Raw genomic sequence first — 24,108 nt, 5'->3', positions numbered from 1 at the left:
TGCCGCCAAAAAAAGGAGCTTAACTGTCCTTTCATATAGTGAAGCAGGTCACCACAGGTCAGAAAAACTAAAGATTCACACACGGTGTGATGCTCTTTGCAAACTTCATCCCATGTCACTGTTATCAAACATCACAAAACCAACAACCCAGTGCTACAACTCCCGTACGTAGTTTCATGCATAAAATAAAATTTTTCCAGCTGTGTGGAAAGTATTAATTGTGCTGGATCAATTACAGGAACTAGCCTTTTTAGTGAACTGGCCATATCACGAGCCCACAACTACAGGACATGTTACTACTGCTGTATCCACAGCACACCATAAACTGATGTGTCTGGTCAAACTGCCAAAAAGTTAGATGTACTGAACAAGCTTTACAAAAAACCCATTTTCAATGAATGACAACCTAAAATCTTGGAACTTTGCAAAGTCATAGTACTTGCATAGTATGAGCAGCAAATCATGTAACAAATATGTACCCAAGACATTTCAAGGACAAACAATCAGTACCTGTTTCGAGGGATGCCAAACCAGTACTGTGGCCGAATGCGCCGCTTTAATGAGGCAGTGACAGAACACTGGACTTTCTTGTGCAGGGGTCGTCCCATGCGCAGGCACAGGTAAAGCAGCGTGGCCTCCGATGACTGCGCTAGCCGAGGAACCAGCTCTGCCATCACAGCATCGCAGAAAGGGAAAAAGGAGCAAGGCACTTGTCAGTTTTTTGTCTATATTATATGCGTAAAAAAAAATTAAGCGAATTTGGTCAGTACTAGTACCAAGAGGAGAATATGAGCAGAAGTGCGAAACACTGTGCAGTCCAAAAATTAGGGCGCTTTGGCAATACATAAAGGTGTTTGGACAAACTGCATCCTGCATCAGTATTATACTACTAGGGTTCTGCTATTTGACCATCAGCATGCATTCAGCCTCTGCTGTGCAGGTTGCTAGCTTGATGCCACCATGTAGAACCTTCTGGGGAAGGGCCTTGCACTTCACTAACTTGAGCACAATTTCGTTAATTTTACTCCTTGAAACCTGCGGACCCACATTAATATTAGTACTCAGTTAAAATACCTTTCTCCGAAAATCTGCCCTTACACCAGGAAAAGCAACGCACAATAAGATGCAACAGAAGGATGCGAAAGCAAGAGAACACCAACTTCAAGCTGAGATAACTAAGTGGAGCTTACTACAGAAAAAATAAACTAACGAGAACGATGTTTAGGCTAGTTGGAGATAGTGTAGAATGAAAAGCCGCTCAGCATGAAATGACACAAGGAAGACAAAGCGACATAGCAGCCTTGTTTCACCCTTCCTCATGTGCAGCAACCTTGTTGTGGACTGCTTTCACAACACATTATCCATGACAAAAGCCAATCCACATCACACAACTCCAGACTGAATTCCTTCACTGTGCATCAAAAGCAAATACTTCAATAACGCTTAGCAAGGTATTATTCTGATGACAGGACCATTTTCCTCTAGCAATCAAACCACAAATTACACCTAGCCACAGGTACCTCGAAGACTGCATGCCCAACGTCAAGCATGATGCAGCCACAGACCAGTTGGCCACAGGCTCACCTTGAAGCCAAGCTACAGGAAGGCTGCACGGAGTATAATGCTGAGATGTCTCGTTAGCTATGATAGCTACTAGAGGCACAAAATTCTCGACACTGGAAGCCAAACTGCCATGGCAGAAGAGAGAGTCAACACCTGAATAAAGAGACTCAATAAGCAATATGTTGCTTGAATTTCTTTTGACGAACAAGCAATTATTGCCATAGGTTACATAGCATCTACCAGCAAGAAATATTTACAAGGTTGCAGCAAACGCCACTATGCTTCCTCAAACATTTGCTCCTAGTAAAATTAAAGGATGCATGACATCAATCAGCAGATGTAGGCTTTCTTTTTTTTAAATGTAAGGCAATTTCACAGATGAGTCGTCCTACTGCAGTCATCACCAGCAACCAAATCCTGAGAACCTGAAGCCTTTTAAATAACTGAAGCTTGACACAAGCAGCGGCCAAATAAGAGCAGTACGCCGAAATAAAAACAAAAATGTGCGCAAAACTGCTTCACTTCGATAGCTGAGGTGGCGAGATGTTACTCTTTCGAATGACCACATCTGCCATCATCTGTGGCACTGGGAGTTGTTATTGGCATCTTTACTGTTTGAAGCAAAAATCAAAACAAAAACTGTGGCTTTTTTACATAGCTAGCTCTGCAAAGAAAGAGCAACAACAGGAAGTGGTAAAATATGGTGGCCAAGCTAGCAAAACAGAGAAATTAACGGATGGTCCTTTTACCACAAGCACTATAATCTCTCCTGGTTGCAAAGACACCTATGAGGCAACAGGTCAGTCAGAGTCAGGCTGTCCGGCTGCCACAGAAGAACAAAGATAATGTGCATTATACCCAAAAGGGCGCAGTTTTCCTGTAACACCTGTGATTACTATTCAGTCACCTCTCACACTGGTAGGACATCACATGAACCCACCAGCCCAAGTCGCATGCAACTAGTTCTGCAACCACAAGGCTGCAACAGCTGACAGTCTGTAGACGATGAACATTGCTAGGCAGACATCTGCACAAACATGCACAGTTGCTTCATACGATTAACGATACACATTACATCGCATGCACAATTTTAGTTCCACGGAATCCACCTTGGAACTGCTTCGTTCCAACGAAGACTACCCCTCAGAACACCACTCGAAAGAGCACTGCAGTGATTATAACTGTGCAGAGTTCTGTTTCTTCAATGCAGTGCACCAACAAAATAAGATTGGCAGCAGCTATACACTTATCTGAGCTGCACACCTTTTTCAGCACAGTTGATGCCAGGAGTTCCTGATCACTTTTATCAACGGCAAAATAATTTGTGCATATGCTGAGAAGGAAACTAGAAGTTAATAAAGGAAGACCCAAACTGTAGCTATTACAAGTCAGTTTTAAACAAGAGAGAAAGAAAAGAGTGAAGAAACTTCCTAAAAGAGAAACAGTATGCAAGAAAATGAAAGATAAGTTTCCATCTGAGGAGACATCGATGTTAAGAATAACATGACATGCTTTCAAGCAGATTGTAGAACATGTGCTGTTTATCAGCAAAGTCATGCACATTTGCAAGAAAAACAAAAAAAATCCATTGCAGAATCAGTAACACAAGCAAGCACTGCAGAAAGGCTATGTGGAAGTAAAACTGCAGAACAAAGAACAACATTTGCATGCCTTGGCAAAAAATCAGCAGTAAAGCAAGGCGTTTATCTGTCACAGGACACAAAAGCAAACGCTTGTGAATAAAATCACTGCATCCCGCAACCAAGGGGTCAGAGCAGCTTTCAACAAGGACACAAGTCAGCGTCTCCGGACAGCTGCAGCTGGACAAGTCGCGACAACACAAATGGCATTGCAAACCAGGGTGCCCAACACCAAACAGTGAAACCGAAACCAATTTGTCCCCAAGCAAAGAAGCAAGGCAGTGGGATATAAAGGGAAAACCAGGAGCTGCCCCAAAAGAAAGCCTCATCCAAGCTCAGTTTCGGTACTAACCATTGTCGTCAAAAATGAATCCCAGTTCTGCACAGTCCAGGTTCAGACAGAGAGAAGACAAGTGAAATGTAAGAATGAAAAGCTCCTGTTAGGGACATTTTGTAATGAATTAAAGGTATGCAACACATGATCACAGGATCAAGTGAAAAGCAATATGCCAGAAGGATACTACTTTATATTTCGCTTGCTCCTTACAAAATTGAAAATGGTGTTTCAAAAAGATAGTTCTGCTTAGAAGTAGTGCTTTATTTTAAGCAACCGCAGATTTTTCTAAGAACGTTCATAGTTTTAAAAAATAAAAACACCCATCCAAATATCTCATGCCAATGAAGCCCCCTGGTTCACCATTAACCCTTTGAGGGTTTCTGACATACATGTAGAGTGGCAGGTTTCCATTCTGCAGGACTTTTTCCATTTTTGCCACATTCCACTAGAAAAAAATATGAAGAGTGCGCAGCAAATCACTTAGATCTCATTAAAACTGTACAGAAGTACTATAACTACAGAAGAGAGTTGGGCTAGTTAATACTTGTTACATAGCTCCGACATGGTACCTAGAACGGATGAGCACTAGCTAGCTGTCGAAAAAGACCAAATGGAAGTGTAGAAAACACAGTAGGAATTAAAGGGATTCCTATAGGTTCCAACTGTTTGAGACATGCAAACATTTGATCATTCTGGACCCAATAGCTTTCATGTCTCAGAGTTACTATGCAGGAATCTGGACATCAGCCACACCTTCAACACTGCCAAACATTGTTTAACAACAAAATTTCAGAGTCCCACTCCCTACTATAAATTAATGTAGTGCAAATGCCCAGGGTTATCAGTAAGAACCCATCCACTGATTAGCCTGTCCGGCAATGTTCTGCCCACCATAAGTAAACTAGCGAAAAACTGAAAACACTGACAGGCAACAACCAACTGGTTTGCAATGGGCCCTACCTGCTTTGGGAAGTAATCAGAAAGTTATGTGTGCTAGTCTTAATTAGCGCAAAAAAAAAAATGGAATCCAGGAAAGAAACAACTTACTTTCAAATGCTTCAAACAGTTCTGGCTTCTCCTCAACCATGTTCTTGAGCCATACATTTGCGTTGTCAGCACGCGATGAAGGCCTCTTTTCCCCTGCCTGTGGTACCGGAGGCATTACTGGTGGTGGTGGTGGTTGTGTCGCTGCTGCCGGCTCATCGGCACCGCGCACGAAGTCGGCCAGCGACTTTGGTGATGACGCAATCATCTTGGAAATGGAGTGAGTGTACGAAGAGATGGACTCCATTGGATTCGAGAGCCGCTTTAGCACCCGTTCGTGCGCAGATTCTTGGCTCCTCTCGGACGCGACACCGCCCTCAGTTGATGCCCACTCCCGCATGCGCAGAGTCACATTCTCCGTCGATCCAGTGCTCTTCGGTTCCAAAACTGCCGGTGCAACTGCTGCATCACTCGATGTCGAGTCCAGCTTGAGTGTTGGACTCAGCATGCGAGCCCAGCGAGCCGGCTCGGGTAAGCTCCTTCCCGACGACGACTGAGGCGGTGGTGTGAATGACTTTTCTCGATGACTTCCACTGTCTTGATCCCTGCGCACTGTTGGCGGAGATTCTGACCCCTTCTCGATGGGCTTGAATGAGTAGTCCTCGGCATGCAGCCTTTCTTCTCGCTTCACTGCACTTGCTTCCGAGCTGACTACTTGCTTCTGCGCTGCCACCGTGTCCACTGGTGGTGGTGGTGGAAACTTTTCCTGATGGTTTGTCACCGCTGCTGCACTGTCCCTGGCTGGCTTGTCGTTGTCACCTGCCCGGTCATGTTTCGGCTCCACCTGGGCAATGGTAGTAGAACACAGTTCGGCCTCGGGTCGAGTGCCACGAGACAACAGTTTGTTAGACTCCCCCATGCCCACTTCACCACCGGCAGCCTCCCGCGGCTCCCTCACCTCAGCCATCACTGCTTTCCCAATTTTCTCAAGAGCCTCTGAAGTTGGCACAACAACCACAGCTGATTGTTCTGGTGCAATTCCTCCAGCATCAGACTTGGTTTCCATGGTTCCAGCCACCTCAGGAGCGACGCAGGTTGAGACTTTTTCACTCGCAGATTTGTCCTTCGGCTCCTGACGAGTGTCGCGGCCTTCCAGTGGTGCCGCACTCAGCAGCTCGTGAACAGGTTGAACTTGCTCGGGATTTTCCTTTAGTTCCCGTGCACTACTTTCCAAGCGTGCACCTTGCTTCGTAGCTTCCTTCGGTGGTTGTTCGTCACCTTCAGATTTCGAAATGGCAGCAGCTGGTTCAGGTAGAGCCTTTTTGGGAAACTCAGGCTCCACAGTGTCGCGAGACACGACAGTTGTGGGGGCTTTGTTCTCTGTTTCAGTTCCTGAGCCTAGCAATTTCTGTTCAGCACCAGGTTCATTTGTGGGAACAGGTAGGTCTTCTGCTGCTGGTGTCTTGGGAGGTGAGGTGACAAGCACCACGTTTTGATCGGGCATGGCATCTTCCAAAGCGCTTTCGGAATGCGACCACTCTGAGCTGACCTTATCACATGGCTGCGCTGAAGTGGCGGCCTGTACTTCAGCCCTGCACTGCTGCATGGATGAACTTTCCCTTTCCTTCCCGTCGCTACCTGCCTGGTCTTTAGGAGGTGGCTGGTAGTCAGCAGGTCGGTACGGTTCCTCCAATTTAATGCCAGACGCAGGGTCCAGCACTACTGTGTCACTGCACAGTCGTGAGAAACACAATATTCGGGCATTAGAATTTTACATCTACAAGTCTTAATCTTATCTTCTTTCACATTACTGCACAATTTTTATACTTTCCTTCTCCTGCTTGCACTCAACCAGAGTCACCCCTTAAGATCTGTGCAGTGTTGTCAGTGGCGGGGAAGGGCCACCTTACATGGCATTATGCAATGCAAGCTCGGCACAAATAATACGAGTGAAAAGGACACCAACTGCAAAAGCCACCAAAAAAGTGGGCCCAGGATGTAAAGAAAGCAAGGTTAATGAGGAACATTAGTGAATGACGCCAAGCTATGAACTGCTTCGATGGGGGCAACGAAATTCTGCCAGTTGATTCGTATGCTCGTTGCACTCATGTGAGGTATTAGTTTCATATGGTATGAAAAATAACATATGAGATCATTTTGATAGTTCAAGCTGTTTGGTTTAGAACCCTACCAGTTTTAACACAGAGCAAGTTTAGACATTTTCATGCAATCAGAAATTAGACATATTGGCAGTACCTGAATACAGAAAATATTTGCTGCATTACGCCACCCTTTACTACGAAAATGTGTACCTACAACGGACTGGTTATCACAGTACAGCAATGCTTAAAATAGTTTGCATTTTCAGCATTAAAAACAAAATTTTAGAATGAGTCCATCGCCTTAGTTCTCACAAGGTTTCTGTTCAGCAAGTTACTAAAAATGGAGTCTTTATGACAACCACTTTATATTTAGCACTGACATGTTAGCAAAGGCCACTGAAGCATATTAGACCCTCGCCTGCAACTTGATCCCCACTGCTTTATGTAGCCTTTGCCCCGTAATTAACAATTCCGGACCTATCAAGTGGTAACACATTGTGTTTAAATGCACCCGCTTTAATTGACAACTGCACATTATTCCATGAAACAAGCCCAGCCTTTCAACTCTCTCAGTGCCATTAAATATCTTGAGTTCACAACGATACTGTTTTCCCAACATTCCTAAAAGTAGCAAACCCGTCTTGTTATGCACCGATGAGTTTTCTTTAAGATGTGTGCATATCAACTTCAAATTCAAAATTAAGTCGAATATGCCCTCGGATTTCCAGGATATGAATTCATAGATAATGCAAACACTGAACAATTAGGTAGGCACAGCTGCCTGCCCCTAGAGATCAACGTTCATCGAGTTGCAACTTTTGCGGGTCACAACACTGCGCCAATGTCAACATTGAACAAGTGCAAACAATATACTTATTTTTTCACATGAAGCATTTTTTGACCCACAATTCTCACTCTTCACAGCTTTTTCAAGCCGTTTCTGAAGCCGGAATGCATCCCAGTACCCACTGGTGCACCAGAAAAAAAATGATGAATGTAAAAAGTGGTTTGATGCAAATCAGTGAGAAACTATTTAAGCGGTGTTCCTTTCTCTTTAATTACATAAATTAAGAATTAAGAAATTAAGACTAGTGTTTACAGAGTGTGTATGCATTTCTATGTTTGCCCTGGTAGATTTGTATATTGCAAACTAACACTGTAGACTAAGAGACACTCCGGATTAATTTTGACTGCGAGGTTTCTTAACGATTGACTAAAATCTGTGAAATTCATTTGCTGGACTGTTCTCTCATCATTACACAATCTCAGCTGCATGTCATTTTCTACATATTCTTTGGCTGGATTATGCACTATTCCCTAAGGAATGTCACTGCCATTGCCATTAGTGCCAAGAGCTGCAACGAGAAGCCAGAGAGTCTACCTCATCACTACAATGCCCTGCATGACATATCATAACAGAAATTAGTATAACGTGACGACGAGTGCAATTTTTCCACACCAGCAAAAGCGTTAAGGAAGCAAATCCAATTCTCATCAAATGAAGGTGAAAGTTGTCCGAACCTGAAGCTGAACATGAGGGCGAACTTCTGAGGGCTGAACATGTTGAACATGAGGACAAAAGTATTCTTTCTGTCCGAATGGAATCAAGCAGAAAAAAGAAATCTTCAGCCCCGAGCGAGATTTGAACTGGCGGCAGCGCAAGGAGATCAGCTTCGCTTCCCACTGCCTTCGACCAATCAGCTATCGTTGCAGCCTCTCATGCCACATACATAACTGGCAGCGTCTCACATTGTGCCTTGGAGATTGTCATCGTCATATCAGTTCATATCAGTTTGTTCTGCACCGCAATTTTTTGAGAAAGCCACTAAAAGGAAAACTGGTTTTGAGGAAAGAAAAGCGCACAGCCCACCATGATCCTGAACGCTGGCACTTTTTCTGCAATGCATTTCATCCTGACGTTTGTTCCTGATGACAATAGAGGCTGAATTTTTTTTCTTCGCCTGTACCTACAGTCGTGAATACCACTGCCCTGAAAAAAGCATGTGGTCCCGACAAGTTCTTGCAGGTCAATGTCTGTAATACTGCAAAATCACTGCAGGGGAGCTGCCAGTGGCAGTGCCGCATGCTAAGTAGTAAGACAAGGACTAACCGAAGGCGCATGTGTGTGATGTCGTTGTACAGGGCTGCAGCTACCACCATGTCCATGGGGGCAGTCACTTCATAGCATTCGGAGCCGTGCTCCATGACGAGCGCATCAGACACATTCGGCACGAACATGACGTTGTTGGGAGTGACGAGAAGCGTGCCCATCACCACCCCCTGGCCATCCGTTATGTGCCTAGATGAAATCTTCAAGAACATGTCCATGTTCTCCTGCAAGGAGACAAAAAAAAAAAAGGAAGTCCAATATCAACAAAAACCATAGTGCAGAATTATGTATGCCAAGGCATGATACAGAAATATTTCAAGAAAAAGGCAGGCATACGCCTAGTGGCTGTTTAAAAAAAAATAACAGCCCTATAGCCTCACACCATCCCATCTACAATGGCGGTTGAATAATTCCCCAAAAGAGGAAAACTTTTGTGCTCAAATTTCAAACTACCAACTTATTGAGAGCCCAATTTCTCTTGTTGCTCTCAACACATAAAATATTGCTATGACATTTTTTCCATTTTTATCTGACAGAACCACTCGTGGACAAATCCATGCAATTTGAGACTGTTCACAATGATGCAATTGCACTGTCTGGAAAGTTCCAAGTCATGTTTGAATAAAGCACGGCTGAAAACCAGTCAGTCTGATGGCAACCTAGAAAGCCCATAACTATACAGCCACCAGTGCATTTCTTTGGTTATCCTGTGGGTATGTCTGCTACATCAGCCTAGCTGGCTGCATCATTATGGTAAGCCCTTGTTAACTTAAACTCACATATCACTAAATGTTGGTTAAGTCGAAATAGTATTTTCATGTCAGCAGTAGGCACCATGTATTAGTCACTGCTTATCACTGCTGGCCTCTAAGCTTAGAGCAAGAACAGGGTACCTTTCCAAAGTAGCAGTGGCGTCTTGCTGCATCATCGACGCACCGCAGTGGAGATGGCAGCAATTCTGCAGCTGTCGATGTGTTATCAAAGCAAACGTGCTCAAAGCTCGCGTGTTCTTTACCAGGCATGTTCGTTGGGCCGCTACACTGTTACATGACAGCCCTTTCAATGTAACTCTGTGCACGATTTGCATTGCGGAGTTTGCAATGAAGGCCATAGCTAGACAGGTGGCATAAATTTTTACAATGCCTCACTTGTATCCTGAAAATTTGGGTACTTCACATATGTAACAGCTCCATTTATTTTGAAATTTTTTGCTGGTTTTACAACTTCTTAATGTACTATATGACAATATGTGTGTCACATCTCTACGGCACATAATGGGCACACAATATGCATAAACACATAAGGATCATAGACTACATTGGGTGCCCGTAGTGACAAAGCACTTAAAATTGTCTTAAACCTCTCGTTTCATTCCATCACACCATACCTTGTTCTCTGGCTCAGCTGAATCAAGATGCTCAACAGAGCAGCCATTACGATGGTGTTCCACGAAACCGACTGGCGAGTCTGGCGGTGATGCAGGGGCCCTTGGCGAGCACGGTCGCTCACTGGGCAAAGGTGGCCCCACCCCAGTGCCATGGTGGCCCGCCGATGCCTGCACGTGCGTGAGAAAACATGTGAAAGTGACAGTAAAATGCTAGCGGCCCACAGATAAACAAGCATCATTAGACTCTTTTCAGCTAGAGCCTGTAAAAGAACAGTGAAGGAGATTCCACTCAATTTCTCTTCTCCGTAAAAATTGAACATTTGGCTCTTTCAAAAGACATTTATTGCTAAAAAAATTTAATTTAAAAATACAACATTTTTCTCTCTACTGAAATGAAATTGCGATGTCATAACTGATAAGGGCTCCGCTTGAAAGAACTGATCTTGACGTAATCAAACTCTGATTGTGAATAAAGCGATTTTTTGGTTTTTCTTAGCTTATAAAACCTTACTTTCCAGTAAAGGTGGCCTTTCGAGCATGCTATTGTATCAAGGCCAACTTCAAAGTGTTCACAGTGTCCCTGTCACGATGAAACGATTGCAAGAATTGCGCATCAGCATACTGAACTGAAATCATAGGAAGCTCTGCTTAGGGGTCATCTTGGTTTCCTCTAATCATGAAAAAGCACAGGCGCTCTCATTAGGCAATCACTCTCCTTGCTTGCACAAGGTTCAAATCTGTTTTAAAAGAAAAATGTCAAACTCAAGTGACTGAATGAAGCATAAATTTAACTTTTGCCCACAGTTAATCAAGTGACTGAATGAAGCAGAAATTTAACTTTTGCCCGCAGTTCACAACAAAGCCACTGAAAATCGCGAAACTTCAAAATTTTAAAAATTTGTTAATATTCTGTGAACTACACTTATTGGAGTGTTTAAGCAAAGCAAAAAAAAATCTTTACAGCACCAATCCACTCAGTCAGTTAAAAAAGTTTTATGCAAGTTTTAAATGGTCATGGAAGGCCACCAAATGAAATGTAACATCTGTATGCTATAGCTACAGCTATAGAATGGTGGAAATAAAGGCTGCCAACCTAAAAAAAAGTTGAATTTTCCGGCATATTTTATGATAAGCTAAGGGTCTGAGTTTTGATTTTTGTAGCAAAAAAAATGATTTCCTATTACACACATCAAATTTAAATCTAAAGAGGGGAACAGCTGCCTAACAAGAACATCTCCTCATTCCTCATGCATACTGTTTAATTGTTTGAGAAGATAAGTGGTGCGCCAAATTAAAACTGAAAACTTGACAGATGGCATAAAGGAGGAGACCTCTTATATTAAGCAAAAACCAATGCTGGAACTAAGACTTCGTCAGCACATGCTAGTGCCCAAGAAAGTTCTAGAAGAGAATGATAATATACAAGTATTACCTTGTCATCTTCCATCCTCCCATGCTCGGGTAAATCGGCTGAGTCGGCAGCCTGAGATTCTTGCTCCTTAACAGGAATGTACAGCATCTGCCAGAGAAAGAAAAGCAAAGGGAGGTAGTGGCCTTGGTCAGCAGTTGTCACTCCCTTGGTTGCCAAGGCAACCAGGGCAGGCTTGGAGTAGAAGCCACAATGTACTGACATATGGAACCACATCACGACTACCGCCACAGTACATGAAAAAGTAATTATGCAGGAAACAAAAGGGAAAGACAAAAATTCATAAATGCACTGCACTTATCCAGCACCTTAGGAGATGCTGGAATCATGTATACAAAAACTGGATTTACTTCTGTCAAAGCAGAGATATGTCACATTATCTAAAGCAGGCTATGCTGGCAAACCATAGCCCCCCCACTGGCTGTATCCCTTATTTTCCAGTGTGTGGCTCACCGCTTCCCACGTGATGCATAACGCATTCACAATAGTAATGAAGTAATGAGGCCTTATCTGCTACGTCTCTCTTGCCAGCATTTGCTGCTGTTGACCCCTGGGTTTGCAGTGTTTCAGCCTGCTAACTCCCTAGAAGTCTGCTCTTCCCTGCTACGCCATTTTCCAAACAGGCTAAAATCTTTATTGCACATCCGTGCACCTTCCAGGATATTATCTCGTGCCTGGAATAATAAATGCAACACCATACACTTCAGCCAATGGCGAAGGGCGGGAAATTCAACAATGGCATGGAATCCACTGCAGAATCGTTATATCAGCACTGGTCTTTATTTCTCCAGCCGCTCTATGCAGCATGCTCTCTAGACTATCAGGCAAGCAAAAGCTTACATTTATGACCAAGAATGCAAAGAAATTCTCACTCAATCTATTCTCAGTCACAACACCAATTAAGTACAGGACACGACAATCGGAAACAAACATTTTCTACCAACCTGGCCAGGAAAGATGAGCCTGCTTGTTAACCGATTCATCGTTGTCAGCTCTCCCGGAGTGCACTCAAACCTCGCAGCGATTCCAGCCAACGTGTCTGAAGCCTTCACCTATAGAAAGACACAATGAACAAGCATGGTTTAAAGAACATATCTCAGGTTATGCTGAAATCCCGCAGATATAAACTAGACACGAAAACAAATGCTGCTTCATGCACAGAATGCTTTTGAAGCACGCTGACACTACAGCACACCACAGACAATACAAGCTTTATTGAAGATATAAAAATTTTGGAAAAAATTGTAGAATACTGGTGTTCATTTAGCATCACCAGCAAGAAGTCAGGTGCATGTCTCCGTTGAGCCAAGACAGGGAAACAAGTATTTGACCAGTACTTTCACCAATGAAGTCACAAATGAGAAATCAACAGGAGATGCATAATCTTATACAGTAATTCCAAACATGCCAATTAATTTCATGTTAAACAAATTCTTGTGCACTTATGTGAAATGCAAGGTTTTAGCCATGAGCTCTTAAGAAATTATACTGTAGAGAACTTGCCAAAATGCTTGCAATTGATTTTTATTCATGTCATGGAATGCAGTCAGTTTAAAATTATCAGCCTGCCTGGCATAGAACGCAAGTTACAAAGATTTAAAATTGCCACTTCAGAAAAAGGGAAGGAAGCTTCGTGTCCAGCTTTTGAAAAGGCAACTTCAAGCAATTCCAGAAAACAATTCCCGAAAATTGGCAGCTTGGCGCATGCTTCGATCAGCTTTTTTGTTTTCTCAACATCTATGCAAGTCCAGAAACAATGTGGAGTCAGACATGAAGAAAAGCAGCATTTGTCCTGTTTTTATTATTCATTACACTACCATGCCAGGCAATTGGCTGGTGTTTGCAAAAATCATAAACACATTGCTTTTTACATATTTTTTACTTTCTTGCTCGAAAGATGCCGCAATACCGGGTGCTATACACCGTTTTCGTTAGTAGTTTGAAATCTTGCCAACACTGCGAATAATCCCAGAAGCCAAGAAAATAATTTTTTTAATCAAAGAAGCAACAATTTGATAATGAATGAATAATAAAAACAGACAAAAATGTATTTCTCTTCCTTTGTATTTACTGCACATTATTTCCAAACTTGTGAGCACAAACAAAAAATAACAAATGGTGCTCCAAACACCTGATTTCTTTTTTTTTTTTCCAATGCCTTGTTTTTCACCCATCTGTTAACATTGAAAAATGTTTGTGAGCAAGGAATATTTTTTTTGGCAAAAATGTTGCAGAAAAGCAATATTTCTTGTGAACCAAAAAACCATGATAATTTTCGGACAAATCCTAAATAGCCGACATCTGGGGACAGGAATGTATCCGGGGGGGGGGGGGGGGCGAAATCGCACTCACACCCCCCCCCCCCCCGTCCTACCCCGGGCTTCGCCCTGTACAACTGCCTCGGACCCCTCCCCCCCTCCCGAGAAAAAATTTCTGGCTACGTCAGAATGGAATAGGCTTGGGCAGGTTGGTAATTCATTGTCACACAGTAAGCATAGCGCTTGTCCCGTACATTTCGTCTTCGTCCTGCGTTCTTCCCGCGTTATATGCTTACTCTGTCTGGCTACGTGCCTGATCTGGGACACTTGAAATGGAAGGGCCCTTCGGCGGTACGTCATTTCTGCCCCTTCCAAGATGGCGGATGTTTTTTGTTTTGTTTCTTTTTTTCACAGAGGTTCTTAGTATAACTATATGGAAAGCTGGCGGCTTTACACTTAATCCACCATGGAGAGGAATGCCGGGAAGACGAGGCTTCTTACTTGACTTCGATATTGTTGGGCGTAAAACGTGGATTCAGCCGTAAAAATACGACTCTCCTCGAGGCAAACTTGAAAGAAATGCTGTGAAAGTTTCCATACAAGCCTAACACCGAACGTTCAATGAAATAACAATCTGCGCACATTCGTGGTACAATCCATGATTTCGGTCTAAAACGTACTAGCCATGCCAAACACGAAACCTCGTCTTCTCGACATTCCCGCGGTGATGAAGTGCTCTTAAAGAAACTCGCTTAAACGGTGGCGCCAACTTTCCCTCTATAGGTAATATTTAGAAAGTTTTTTGTTAGGAAAAGAAATAACCCTGTAACTGCCTCACATCTCGGTGACACCTCAACCGCGCCGTAAAGGAAGGGAGGAAAGTGGGAGTGAAAGAGGAAAGAGATAGAAGCGCCATAGTGGAGGGCTCCGGAATGATTTCGACCATACGGGTATATTTAAGGTGCACCGCCATCGCACAGCACTTGATTTAATATCTGCTCCTGGTCCTTGGACCCAAGATATTAAACTTATTTTTGGAATATGGCGGAGTGCTATTCCGGCACGGGTCGGCCCGGTATTGAACTGCCTCCGGGATCGGCCTGGCGCCTATCTTTCCCTCCTACCCTTTAAGTCTCCTACTTCCAGCACGCGGCAGCAAGCGTGGCTCGGCTTGAGCCAGTAGAGGCAGGCCCGTGCTCTTTCCTTTTCCTACTACCTCTCAGCAACATCAGTTAGTCACAGCACACGGGCGCCTTTTGCGTTTCGCCTCCATCTAAACGCGGCCGCCGCGGCCGGGTTCGAACCCGCGGGAACTTTGGCTCAGTAGCCGAGCTTTGGGCGTCCCTTCCACTCCAGAAGTACAGTGCCAGAAGCTTTCCTTGTGAGGGACTTAAGGCGCACTCTCCCTCCTAACTGGACGCTCGGAGCAGGAACATTCCCGAGGGCATCCACTAACTCTGCCCTCGTTATCGGCCATGTTCTCGCTGGTGATCGCGCGAAAAGGGAGATTAGAGTTAAGGCGCCCGTGTGCTGTGCGATGTCAGTGCACGTTAAAGATCCCCAGGTGGTCGAAATTATTCCGGAGCCCTCCACTACGGTACCCCTTTCTTCCTTTCATCTTTCATTCCCTTCCTTATCCCTTCCCTTACGGCGCGGTTCAGGTGTCCAACGATATATGAGACAGATACTGCGCCATTTCCTTTCCCCAAAAACCAATTATTATTATTATTATTATTATTATTATTATTATTATTATTATTATTATTATTATTATTATTATTATTATTATTATTAGTTACTACATACCACGCCAACGGATCAATCCTTCAAGCACGGAGAAAGTCCGACAAGCAAGACACCGCGAGTTCGCTGGGTTCCCCGCACGACAATGCAACACGGCCGACGTACGTGAGGATTATATATGCTCGAGCTTGTGCTGTTCCGCGTAAGGCAGTAGATTTATATCGCAACGCGACAGAAAACAGCGAGTAATCCGTTACGGAACAAGGGAAAAACGAAAAAGGAAATGGCGATCGCGTGTCGGGAGAGGCAATCTTCCGATGCCACCGCCACCATATATTTCTATTCTTTCTGGTCGTTCCGCCGGCGTTCTTATCGGCACCGACTGCGTGGGTCGCCAGCTGTCCCATCGCGGCCGTTCTTCTGCAGGCTTGTTGACCCACCTTTTTCTTTCCTTTACGTTCAAGCCCCTAAGCTGGCGTGCTTCTTCCCGGCCGTCCTTCAGTCGTCGAGCACACAAAGCGGGCGAACACACGCCGAAGCTGTGCACGGACAAGAGCCAATCGTACGAGGACGCCCGCTCCGAACGGCCCGATAAGCGCAAGAGCCCGATGGGCCAGCAACACGACCGAGAGCTGCACGCCGAGCCCTACAACTTTGTCCTCAATCCACTGCTAGCAAGACCCATTCCGACCATTTCAATATGCGTTCTGGGAGAAGGAAGTCGAGCAGACTGCCAATGAGGGAATAAAAGAGGCGGACCGGATGTCGTGGTCGAAATTATTCCGAAGCCCTCCACTACGGCACCTCTTTGAAATTGAAAATGGCGCAGTATCTGTACCCGCCGCGGTGGCTCAGTGGTTAGGGCGCTCGACTACTGATCCGGAGTTCCCGGGTTCGAACCCGACCGCGGCGGCCGCGTTTTTATGGAGGCAAAACGCTAAGGCGCCCGTGTACTGTGCGATGTCAGTGCACGTTAAAGATCCCCAGGTGGTCGAAATTATTCCGGAGCCCTCCAATACGGTACCTCTCTCTTCCTTTCTTCTTTCACTCCCTCCTTTATCCCTTCCCATACGGCGCGGTTCAGGTGTCCAACGATATACGAGAGAGATACTGCGCCATTTCCTTTCCTCAAAAACCAATTATTATTATTATTATTATTATTATTATTATTATTATTATTATTATTATTATTATTATTATTATTATTATTATTATTAAAAAGGAAATGCCGCAGTATCTGTCTCACATCTCGGCGGACCCCTGAACTGCGCCGTAAGGGAAGGGATAAAGGAGGGGGTGAAATAAGAAAGGAAGAGAGAGGTGCCGTAGTGGAGCTAGGGCTCCGGAATGATTTCGACCAAGAATACCAAGAAATATTTCGAAACACCAAGAAATATTTCAGTACAGCTCCCTCTTTTATCCCTTCCCTTACGGTGCGGTTCAGGTGTCCAATGATATATGAGACAGATACTGCTCCATTTCCTTTCCCCAACAAAACCAATTATTATTATTATTACTTCAAGCGAGCAAATGAGCAGTGCATACCAAAAACGCGCACACGCACAATAAATAAAAGCGTGCACAGACCACTCAGAGTTCTCAGTGAATACAGATATACTTGTGGTGTCGGGTAACTTTCGAAGAAGTAATCGATGCGCGCCAAAACAAGGCACTGTAAAAAGGAAGCCGCAGAGAATATACAGTGACGACGCAGTCGTTGCCACGAGCGCGCCAAAAGGAGACATCGCGAAAGCGAATATACATCTGCATGCAACCAGAGGACGAGGCGAATACTTGGAGGCTGCGGCGACCGCAGTGTGACACGCAGCCGCCCTTTTGGGCCCAGATAAAGAGGAAAAAGAGAGAGTGAAGCCGCACTTGACCTGCGAGCGGCACCTTATTATCTCGGGGCGCTTTTCCATTATTTTTTCCCTTATCGCTTTCGCACATCCCAGACTGGAAGAGCCGCCATTTTTGCTCCCGCTGGCTGCTTGCACCTTCCGCCTGTCCACACGCCTCAGGGCCCCCTTGCAGAGTCCTCGGGGGTGATTACGAAACGGATTCCAACGACGGCAGGATTTCCGCATTAACGGATCGGCGTCTATCGACAACCTTCGACCGCGACGCTGCACGTCAGAAGCGCGCCCGTCCGCAGAACCCAGCTAAGCGCGAAGCGCGGGAAATGCACGCGTGGTGCGAGCGAGGTAGACAGGCGAAAAGGTGACTGCAGAGAGGCAGAGAGGGATGTAACCCAATACATGTTACCCTCAACCCATTTTACCTGGACCTCATTGCCCTATCGTATAGGCCCGACTTTCGAACTAAATGTTTTTTTGCGCGCCCTCTTTTAAAGCGACAGCACTAACACGCCTGCGTGCTTTGTGATGTCAGTGTACGGTAGGAGGATGAGGATAAACTTTATCTCCGTCGAAAAAAGTAGCAGATGGTGTGGGGTATAGCCCCACCAAGTGGTCATGAGCCCGTGCCGTTCGGTGACTTCTATAGGCTCTTCTCACAGCCCGGATCTGTGTGTCCCAGTCGGAACTAAGCAATGCGGCCTCCCACTGGTCTGGATTCGAGAACTGCAAACCTCGCGGAGGGGAGTCCTGAGGGCAAGCCCAGAGTATGTGGGATAGAGTGGCATGTTGGTCACATAGCTGACAGGAGGGAGAGTAGACACCAGAGTATATGCGGACATAAAGATCCCCAGGTCGAAATTATTTTGGAGCCCTCCACTGCGGCACCTATATTTTTCTCTCTTTCCTCTTGTACCCCCGCTTTCCTCCCTTCCTTCAAGACGCGGTTGAGGTGTCCACAGAGAAGTGACACAGTTGCCGCGCCTTTCCTTTCCTGATAACCAATCGCCGGCGGAAAACCCGGCGTCGTTCCCAAGGAAAAAAAAAATGCGAATTGCGGCCGCTGCGTTTTTATGGAGGCAAAACGCTAAGGCGCCCGTGTGCTGTGCGATGTCAGTGCACGTTAAAGATCCCCAGGTGGTCGAAAATATTCCGGAGACCTCCACTACGGCACCTCTTTCTTCATTTCTTCTTTCACTCCCTCCTTTATCCCTTCCCTTACGGCGCGGTTCGGGTGTTCAACGATATATGAGACAGATACTGCGCCATTTACTTTCCCCAAAAACCAATTATTATTATTATTATTCTGTTTTCTTGTTTTCGCTTTTCTTGCTTCATGCTTGCTGTCACGCCTAGTTTAAAAGACTTTTTTTCTATCGCCGTGACTGCTGCATTACCTCCCCTGAGTGTCTTCTTTTGTGGTCAAATAAATTTACATTTTGTGCGTGTGAATGGTGTACCAGCACCAAGACCTTTGGGTTGTTCCTGGGCACCGAAAAATAAAGATTGGTTGGTTGGTTGGCTGATTATTATTATTATTATTATTATTATTATTATTATTATTATTATTATTATTATTATTATTATTATTAGGGAAAGGAAACGGTGCAGAATCTGACTCGCATATCGGTGGACACCTGAACCGCGCCGTAAGGGAAGGGATAAAGGAGGGACTAGAATTGAGGTGCTGTGGTGGAGGGCTCAGGAATAATTTCGGCAACCTGGGGATCTTTAACGTGCACTGACATCGCACAGCATACGGGCGGCTTTTGGCGTTTCGTCTCCAAGGAAACGCGGCCGCCGCGGTCGGATTCGAACGCGGGTACTCCTGCCCAGTAGCCGAGCGCTCTAACCACTGAGCCACCGCGGCGGGTCCGGCAGCGTTGCTGTGTCGAGAAACCAATGTAATGCGTGACGTCACGCGTGTCTCGAATGAAAATTGCTGAAAAGAGGGCTTGTAATGGGAACTGAAGGCCGTCGCATGACTCAAATGACAGCTTTATAAGTATAGGGCTTTACATAAAGAAAAGTTTACATAAACTCTATAGTCTAGATTCGAGCCCACGACCCTTCGATCGCCAGAGAGGCACGCAACCGACTATAGGCCACGTAGGCACGTTGATATGGCTGAGGTAAAGGGGGGGGGGGGGGGGGGATGTGTGTGCGTTGTCGGCTTACTTTGAAAAACTTAATGATGTGGTAATTAGCGGAGTTAATGATGCCCATTAGTGAGATACAGTAACAGATACAGTAACAGCTCTAATTTTTTTTATTTTCTGTTGTCCCTCGCCTGGGCGCTTGACCACTCGAGGTCGTCTTCTTCTGTTGGAAAAGTAGTCTTTCAATCACTCACTTACCGCATTAACAAAAAAAGATCTTGTACAGGGTCAATCACACATAGCTGGAACACTTGGAGAGTGGATTTGCATAGTGCTGGTTTTGCAGCTCGCGCAGAGACAGCGTGACCACACGGCGTGATAGATGCATGAGCTCAAGTGTTTCCACTGATTGTGACCGACACCGTAAATGAACAAGGACAATGGTGTGGCACTAGAAAAGGGGGATAGGTTTATATGATGTCAGAGTAAGCGCCGAGCAAATTTTCGGCCTGTCGCCCCAAGGCTAGTTGGTCAGCCAACTAAACCGACCCCAGGCAGACAAGCCCGGTGGAGGAGAGAAAAAATTTTTTCTTTAGGAAAGAAAATTGCGCAGTAAGTAGAGTCGGCCCTCGCTATGACGAAACGATTTATAAATAATGAATATAAAGAGGGAACGACTCCCCTTGGAAGATCAGTCAGCACGGGCTACAACGAAGCTACGGCTATAACGAAGTAATCACTGGGCGCCCTTTCAACTTCCGTTATAAGGAGGTTGAACTGTATCTCGGTTATTGGTGGACACCTCAACTCCGCAGTGATGGAATGGAAAAATGAGGAAGGTGCCGTAGTGTAGGGCTCCGGAATAATTTCGACCACTTGAGGATCTTTAACATGCACTGGCACCACGCACACAGCACACGGGCGCCCTCTGCGTTTCGCCTCCATCCAAATAAGTTGCAGATATGGGCGGAGGCAGTTAGGACAGGAGGGGTCGCATTACGCATGAGTCGGGCACGCTTAAAAGGCAAAGACGCGCCCGCAGGTAGGCTGCATAGTACAGTGACCTTGAACAGAACGCGACAGCAAGCGCGCTCCGCGTTCGTGAGGCACCCAAACAAGCCGCAGACTGAAACAAAGATACAAACGCGAAAGCCGCCGACGACAGCCGTCTCTCCCGCACAATGAAGGAAGAAGAATAGACAATGGACGACGCCCTCTCTCCCTCTGTCTCAGCGGGAAGGGGGCTGATAGGGGCCACGAACACTGCCTTGGCACACTGCCTTCCCTCTTGCCGGAGCAGGGTCAAACGAGCGCCCTTCGCGATAAAGAACAAAAATAATTTCCCTTCTGAACATTACGCACAAAGGACAAACACAGGCCCTCCACGGAGACCCACATGAAAGTGGGAACATGTTGCAACAATGATGGGCTGACTGGCTCCCTCCCTCGTTCTACACCCCCCTTCCCCCCCTCACAGAAACGTTTCGCTAACTCCGTACAGCTTGGGTCCGGTGACAGACGTCGTAGCACAAAGTAGCACAAAGACCAGATGTCACAACAGTCTGAACACGAGACGGAACGAACTCACTACGCTTAAGTCATTCGTGCGACCGACGCCGCAGCGTGCACTCTCACGCACTTCGGTGTCACTGCAATTCTAATCCACGAAAAAAATGGCGTAAGTAGTTTGCCTACAGCCACTTCACATTTTCTGCAAGGCATAGTTACCAGGCGTTACAAAACTAGTGGTACAGCGTAGGTACGTTCCCAGCTGGGTTCTAGGCGCTTCTGACTTTCCCTCAGACACGAGAAGTGCAAGTCTATTTAGTGCGCAGTGCACTCACTCAGGCTGCAGAGAGCTGAGCCGGAGCTCTGCACAACTCTGGCCGTGTACACAAACAATCAACCAGACCGTGCACCCTTAATTAATCCCATATTTCGCACGACATCGCTGTTGTTCCGAAGCCCGACGATTCAGATTAGTTTCGTCATAAACTTCACGCCGACCTAGAAGTTTCGCTGCCATAGACCTTCGCCACTAGCACGACTCTAAACCTTCCCGCTGCAGCAACGCTACTGCACGTGTCATGTCGAAGATTGTCAGCGCTCCTGGGGATCTTTGAGCAAGCGCTGCCCGCAGATCGCATCTTCCGTAAAACCTACAGACCCCCCCCATGGGAGGCCCGGGTTGGCCACAATGGCAAAACGGCCTCTTCATGGGGAAACCACTTGCAGCACCTGCTTACTGTCCTGGGGGAGGAACCTCAACTCCATCTCCCTCAAAAACACGGACCCGGACATGGATCGCTCAAATAAATGTTTTCTCTCTAACACACACACAAACATCGCGGAAACAACAAGTACAGAGGAACTACACGGACGCTGCACTGCACTTGCTACAATCTCCTGCAGCTCGTAACTGACCTCCGAGAAAAGCAAAACGAAACAGCACCAGCAGAAACGACTTCTCGTGGCCATCAGTCTTGTATACATATATTTTTTCCGGGGGGGGGGGGGGGGTGTTTAACGTCCCAAAGTAACTCAGGCTATGAGGGACGCCGCAGTGGAGGGCTCCGGGAATTTCGACCACCTGGGGTTCTTTAACGTGCACTGACCTCGCACAGCACACGGGCCTCTAGAACTTCGCCTCCATCGAAATTCGACCGCCGTATACATATAATACATATAATATAGTATACAGTTCGCGATTTCGGTTAAACGCGACTTCAGTAAGCACGAACCCTTTTTTCGCTTCATGAGAGCCATTCCTGCAAGGCTAAGCGTTGTCTTCGAAAGCTTGAAACAACGTCTGCCCGACTTATATGGGCTAAATACTACGAGCAGGCCGACGCCTCTTTCGGGGCGAAGTGGATTGACGTGACCGGGTTTCGAGGTGTAGTGTTGGGCAATAATAACAATAATAATAATAACAGGTTTGGTTTAAGGAAGAGCAACTCAGGTTATGGGGACGCCGTAGTGAAGGGCTCCGGACAATTTCGACCACCTTAGCGTTTCGCCTCCAGCGGCTGCGTTTCGATGGAGGCGAAACTCTAAGGCGCCCGTGTGCTGTGCGATGTCAGTGCACGTTAAAGATCCCCGGGTGGTCGAAATTATTCCGGAGCCCTCCACTACGGCACCTCTTTCTTCCTTTCTTCTTTCACTCCCTTCTTTATCCCTTCCCTTACGGCGCGGTTCAGGTGTCCAACGAGATATGAGACATACTGCGCCATTTCCTTTCCCCAAAAAACCAACCAACCGGTAGAGCCCAGCACTAACCAGTACCCGTCAGATAGGCCGCTGAGCACCCGAAGCGCCCTGAATTCGGCTCCAGCTCCCAAACGAGAGGCGGATGCTCTACCATTTGAACAACGCAGCCATCGATGCCAACGTGTCCGGTCCAGTGCACCAGCTCCTGTATATATTCTACAAGCGCACACATTCAGCGCTACAAGTCGACACGGCTTCTGACCCGAAAGACGCGGGTTCGATCCCGGCCGCGGCGGTCGAATTTCGATGGAGGCGAAATTCTAGAGGCCCGTGTACTGTGCGATGTCAGTGCACGTTAAAGAACCCCAGGTGGTCGAAATTTCCCGAGCCCTTCACTATGGCGTCCCTCATAGCCTGAGTCGCTTTGGGACGTTAAACACCCATAAAACCACAAACCAAACATGTCTATGTGTATAAGAAAGTATGCTGCTCCAACACCATCCCAAGTGGATATTGCGCAACCTTCGTCCACGATGCTCTGCGGGTATGCACTCAGTAGAAACTCCTGAGGCGTTCCAAACAACGGGGTTCCCTTATTCGTAAGGCGATATCTGGCGAGACGATGTACGGGCGGCGGATGCTGCAAGTCCCTCCCGCCGTCGCAGTATCGCTTGGCAGGGGGGGCGTTGCCTTGCCAACGCCCCCGCCGCAGCGGCGACAGGGCGAACGGACGGCCTTGAGCGGCACGCCGTCTGGTGCGTCGGCCGCCAAAGCCGCCGGTTCTAACCTCGCGCGCTCCCCTATTGCGTTTTCCCTGCCGCAAATGCGCTGGCAGCGAGTAGGCGATGCGATTTAAGAAACTTCGTGTTAAGAGCTGGAGCACGCACGAACTAAACGCACGCGCCGAATTCGTGCCGGCGCGAATCAAATAAAAGAATTTCAAATTCCGCAGAGTATATTATAGCTGGCTATTGAGTTAAAAGTTACTCAGTAAAAGGAGCAAAATTAATGATTTAGTTAGTCTCCTCACGCCTATTTTTCCCCGCGCAAATACCTCATTGGGATTATCCACTGAACCTTGGCCAATCCCCCTGCGTGGGTATGTGCCATGCTTACTAAGGAGAAGAAGCGCATGGTGAGAAAGGATCCAGGCTGTGTGAGGTAACAATGACGCGGTTGCGGTGCAGGATTCCAAGTTTGAATTTATATCTATGCAGGTGCGGGTTGACTCCGACGAACCTATGTGACGCATGCGGGAAAGTTGAATCTTTAGACCATTTTCTCCTCTACTGCCCAAGGTTCGCACTTCAGAGGAAGATTTACCTGGAGGTCCCTCTCTCCAGGTTAGGGCTCCCTTTATCTTTGCCAGTATTATTATCGTTTGGTGCGAACG

General features: G+C 46.2%; 1 protein-coding gene across 6 annotated transcripts in view; it reads right to left on the bottom strand.

Annotated features, from left to right (window-relative positions):
- Positions 1 to 24,108, bottom strand: part of mtd (TLD domain-containing protein mustard) — a 199,633-nt gene that overhangs the window by 14,272 nt on the left and 161,253 nt on the right. For 4 of the 6 annotated variants that reach the window (XM_077661812.1, XM_077661817.1, XM_077661813.1 and 1 more), the window contains exons 3-9: positions 12,497 to 12,604; positions 11,556 to 11,642; positions 10,124 to 10,291; positions 8,737 to 8,960; positions 4,588 to 6,254; positions 3,556 to 3,582; positions 511 to 667 (exon numbers count right to left, since the gene is read on the bottom strand). In XM_077661812.1, coding sequence (XP_077517938.1) covers positions 511 to 667; positions 3,556 to 3,582; positions 4,588 to 6,254; positions 8,737 to 8,960; positions 10,124 to 10,291; positions 11,556 to 11,642; positions 12,497 to 12,604 — 2,438 coding nt within the window. The remainder of the gene's footprint in view (positions 1 to 510; positions 668 to 3,555; positions 3,583 to 4,587; positions 6,255 to 8,736; positions 8,961 to 10,123; positions 10,292 to 11,555; positions 11,643 to 12,496; positions 12,605 to 24,108) is intronic. The other 2 variants (XM_077661815.1, XM_077661816.1) reach the window with 1 other exon arrangement.

Source organism: Amblyomma americanum, chromosome 4, assembly GCF_052857255.1.
Source record: "Amblyomma americanum isolate KBUSLIRL-KWMA chromosome 4, ASM5285725v1, whole genome shotgun sequence".
In the NCBI taxonomy this organism is placed as follows: Eukaryota; Metazoa; Arthropoda; class Arachnida; order Ixodida; family Ixodidae; genus Amblyomma; species Amblyomma americanum.
The sequence above is the reverse complement of the archived record's forward strand: the minus strand, read 5'-3'. Positions and strand labels throughout refer to the sequence as shown.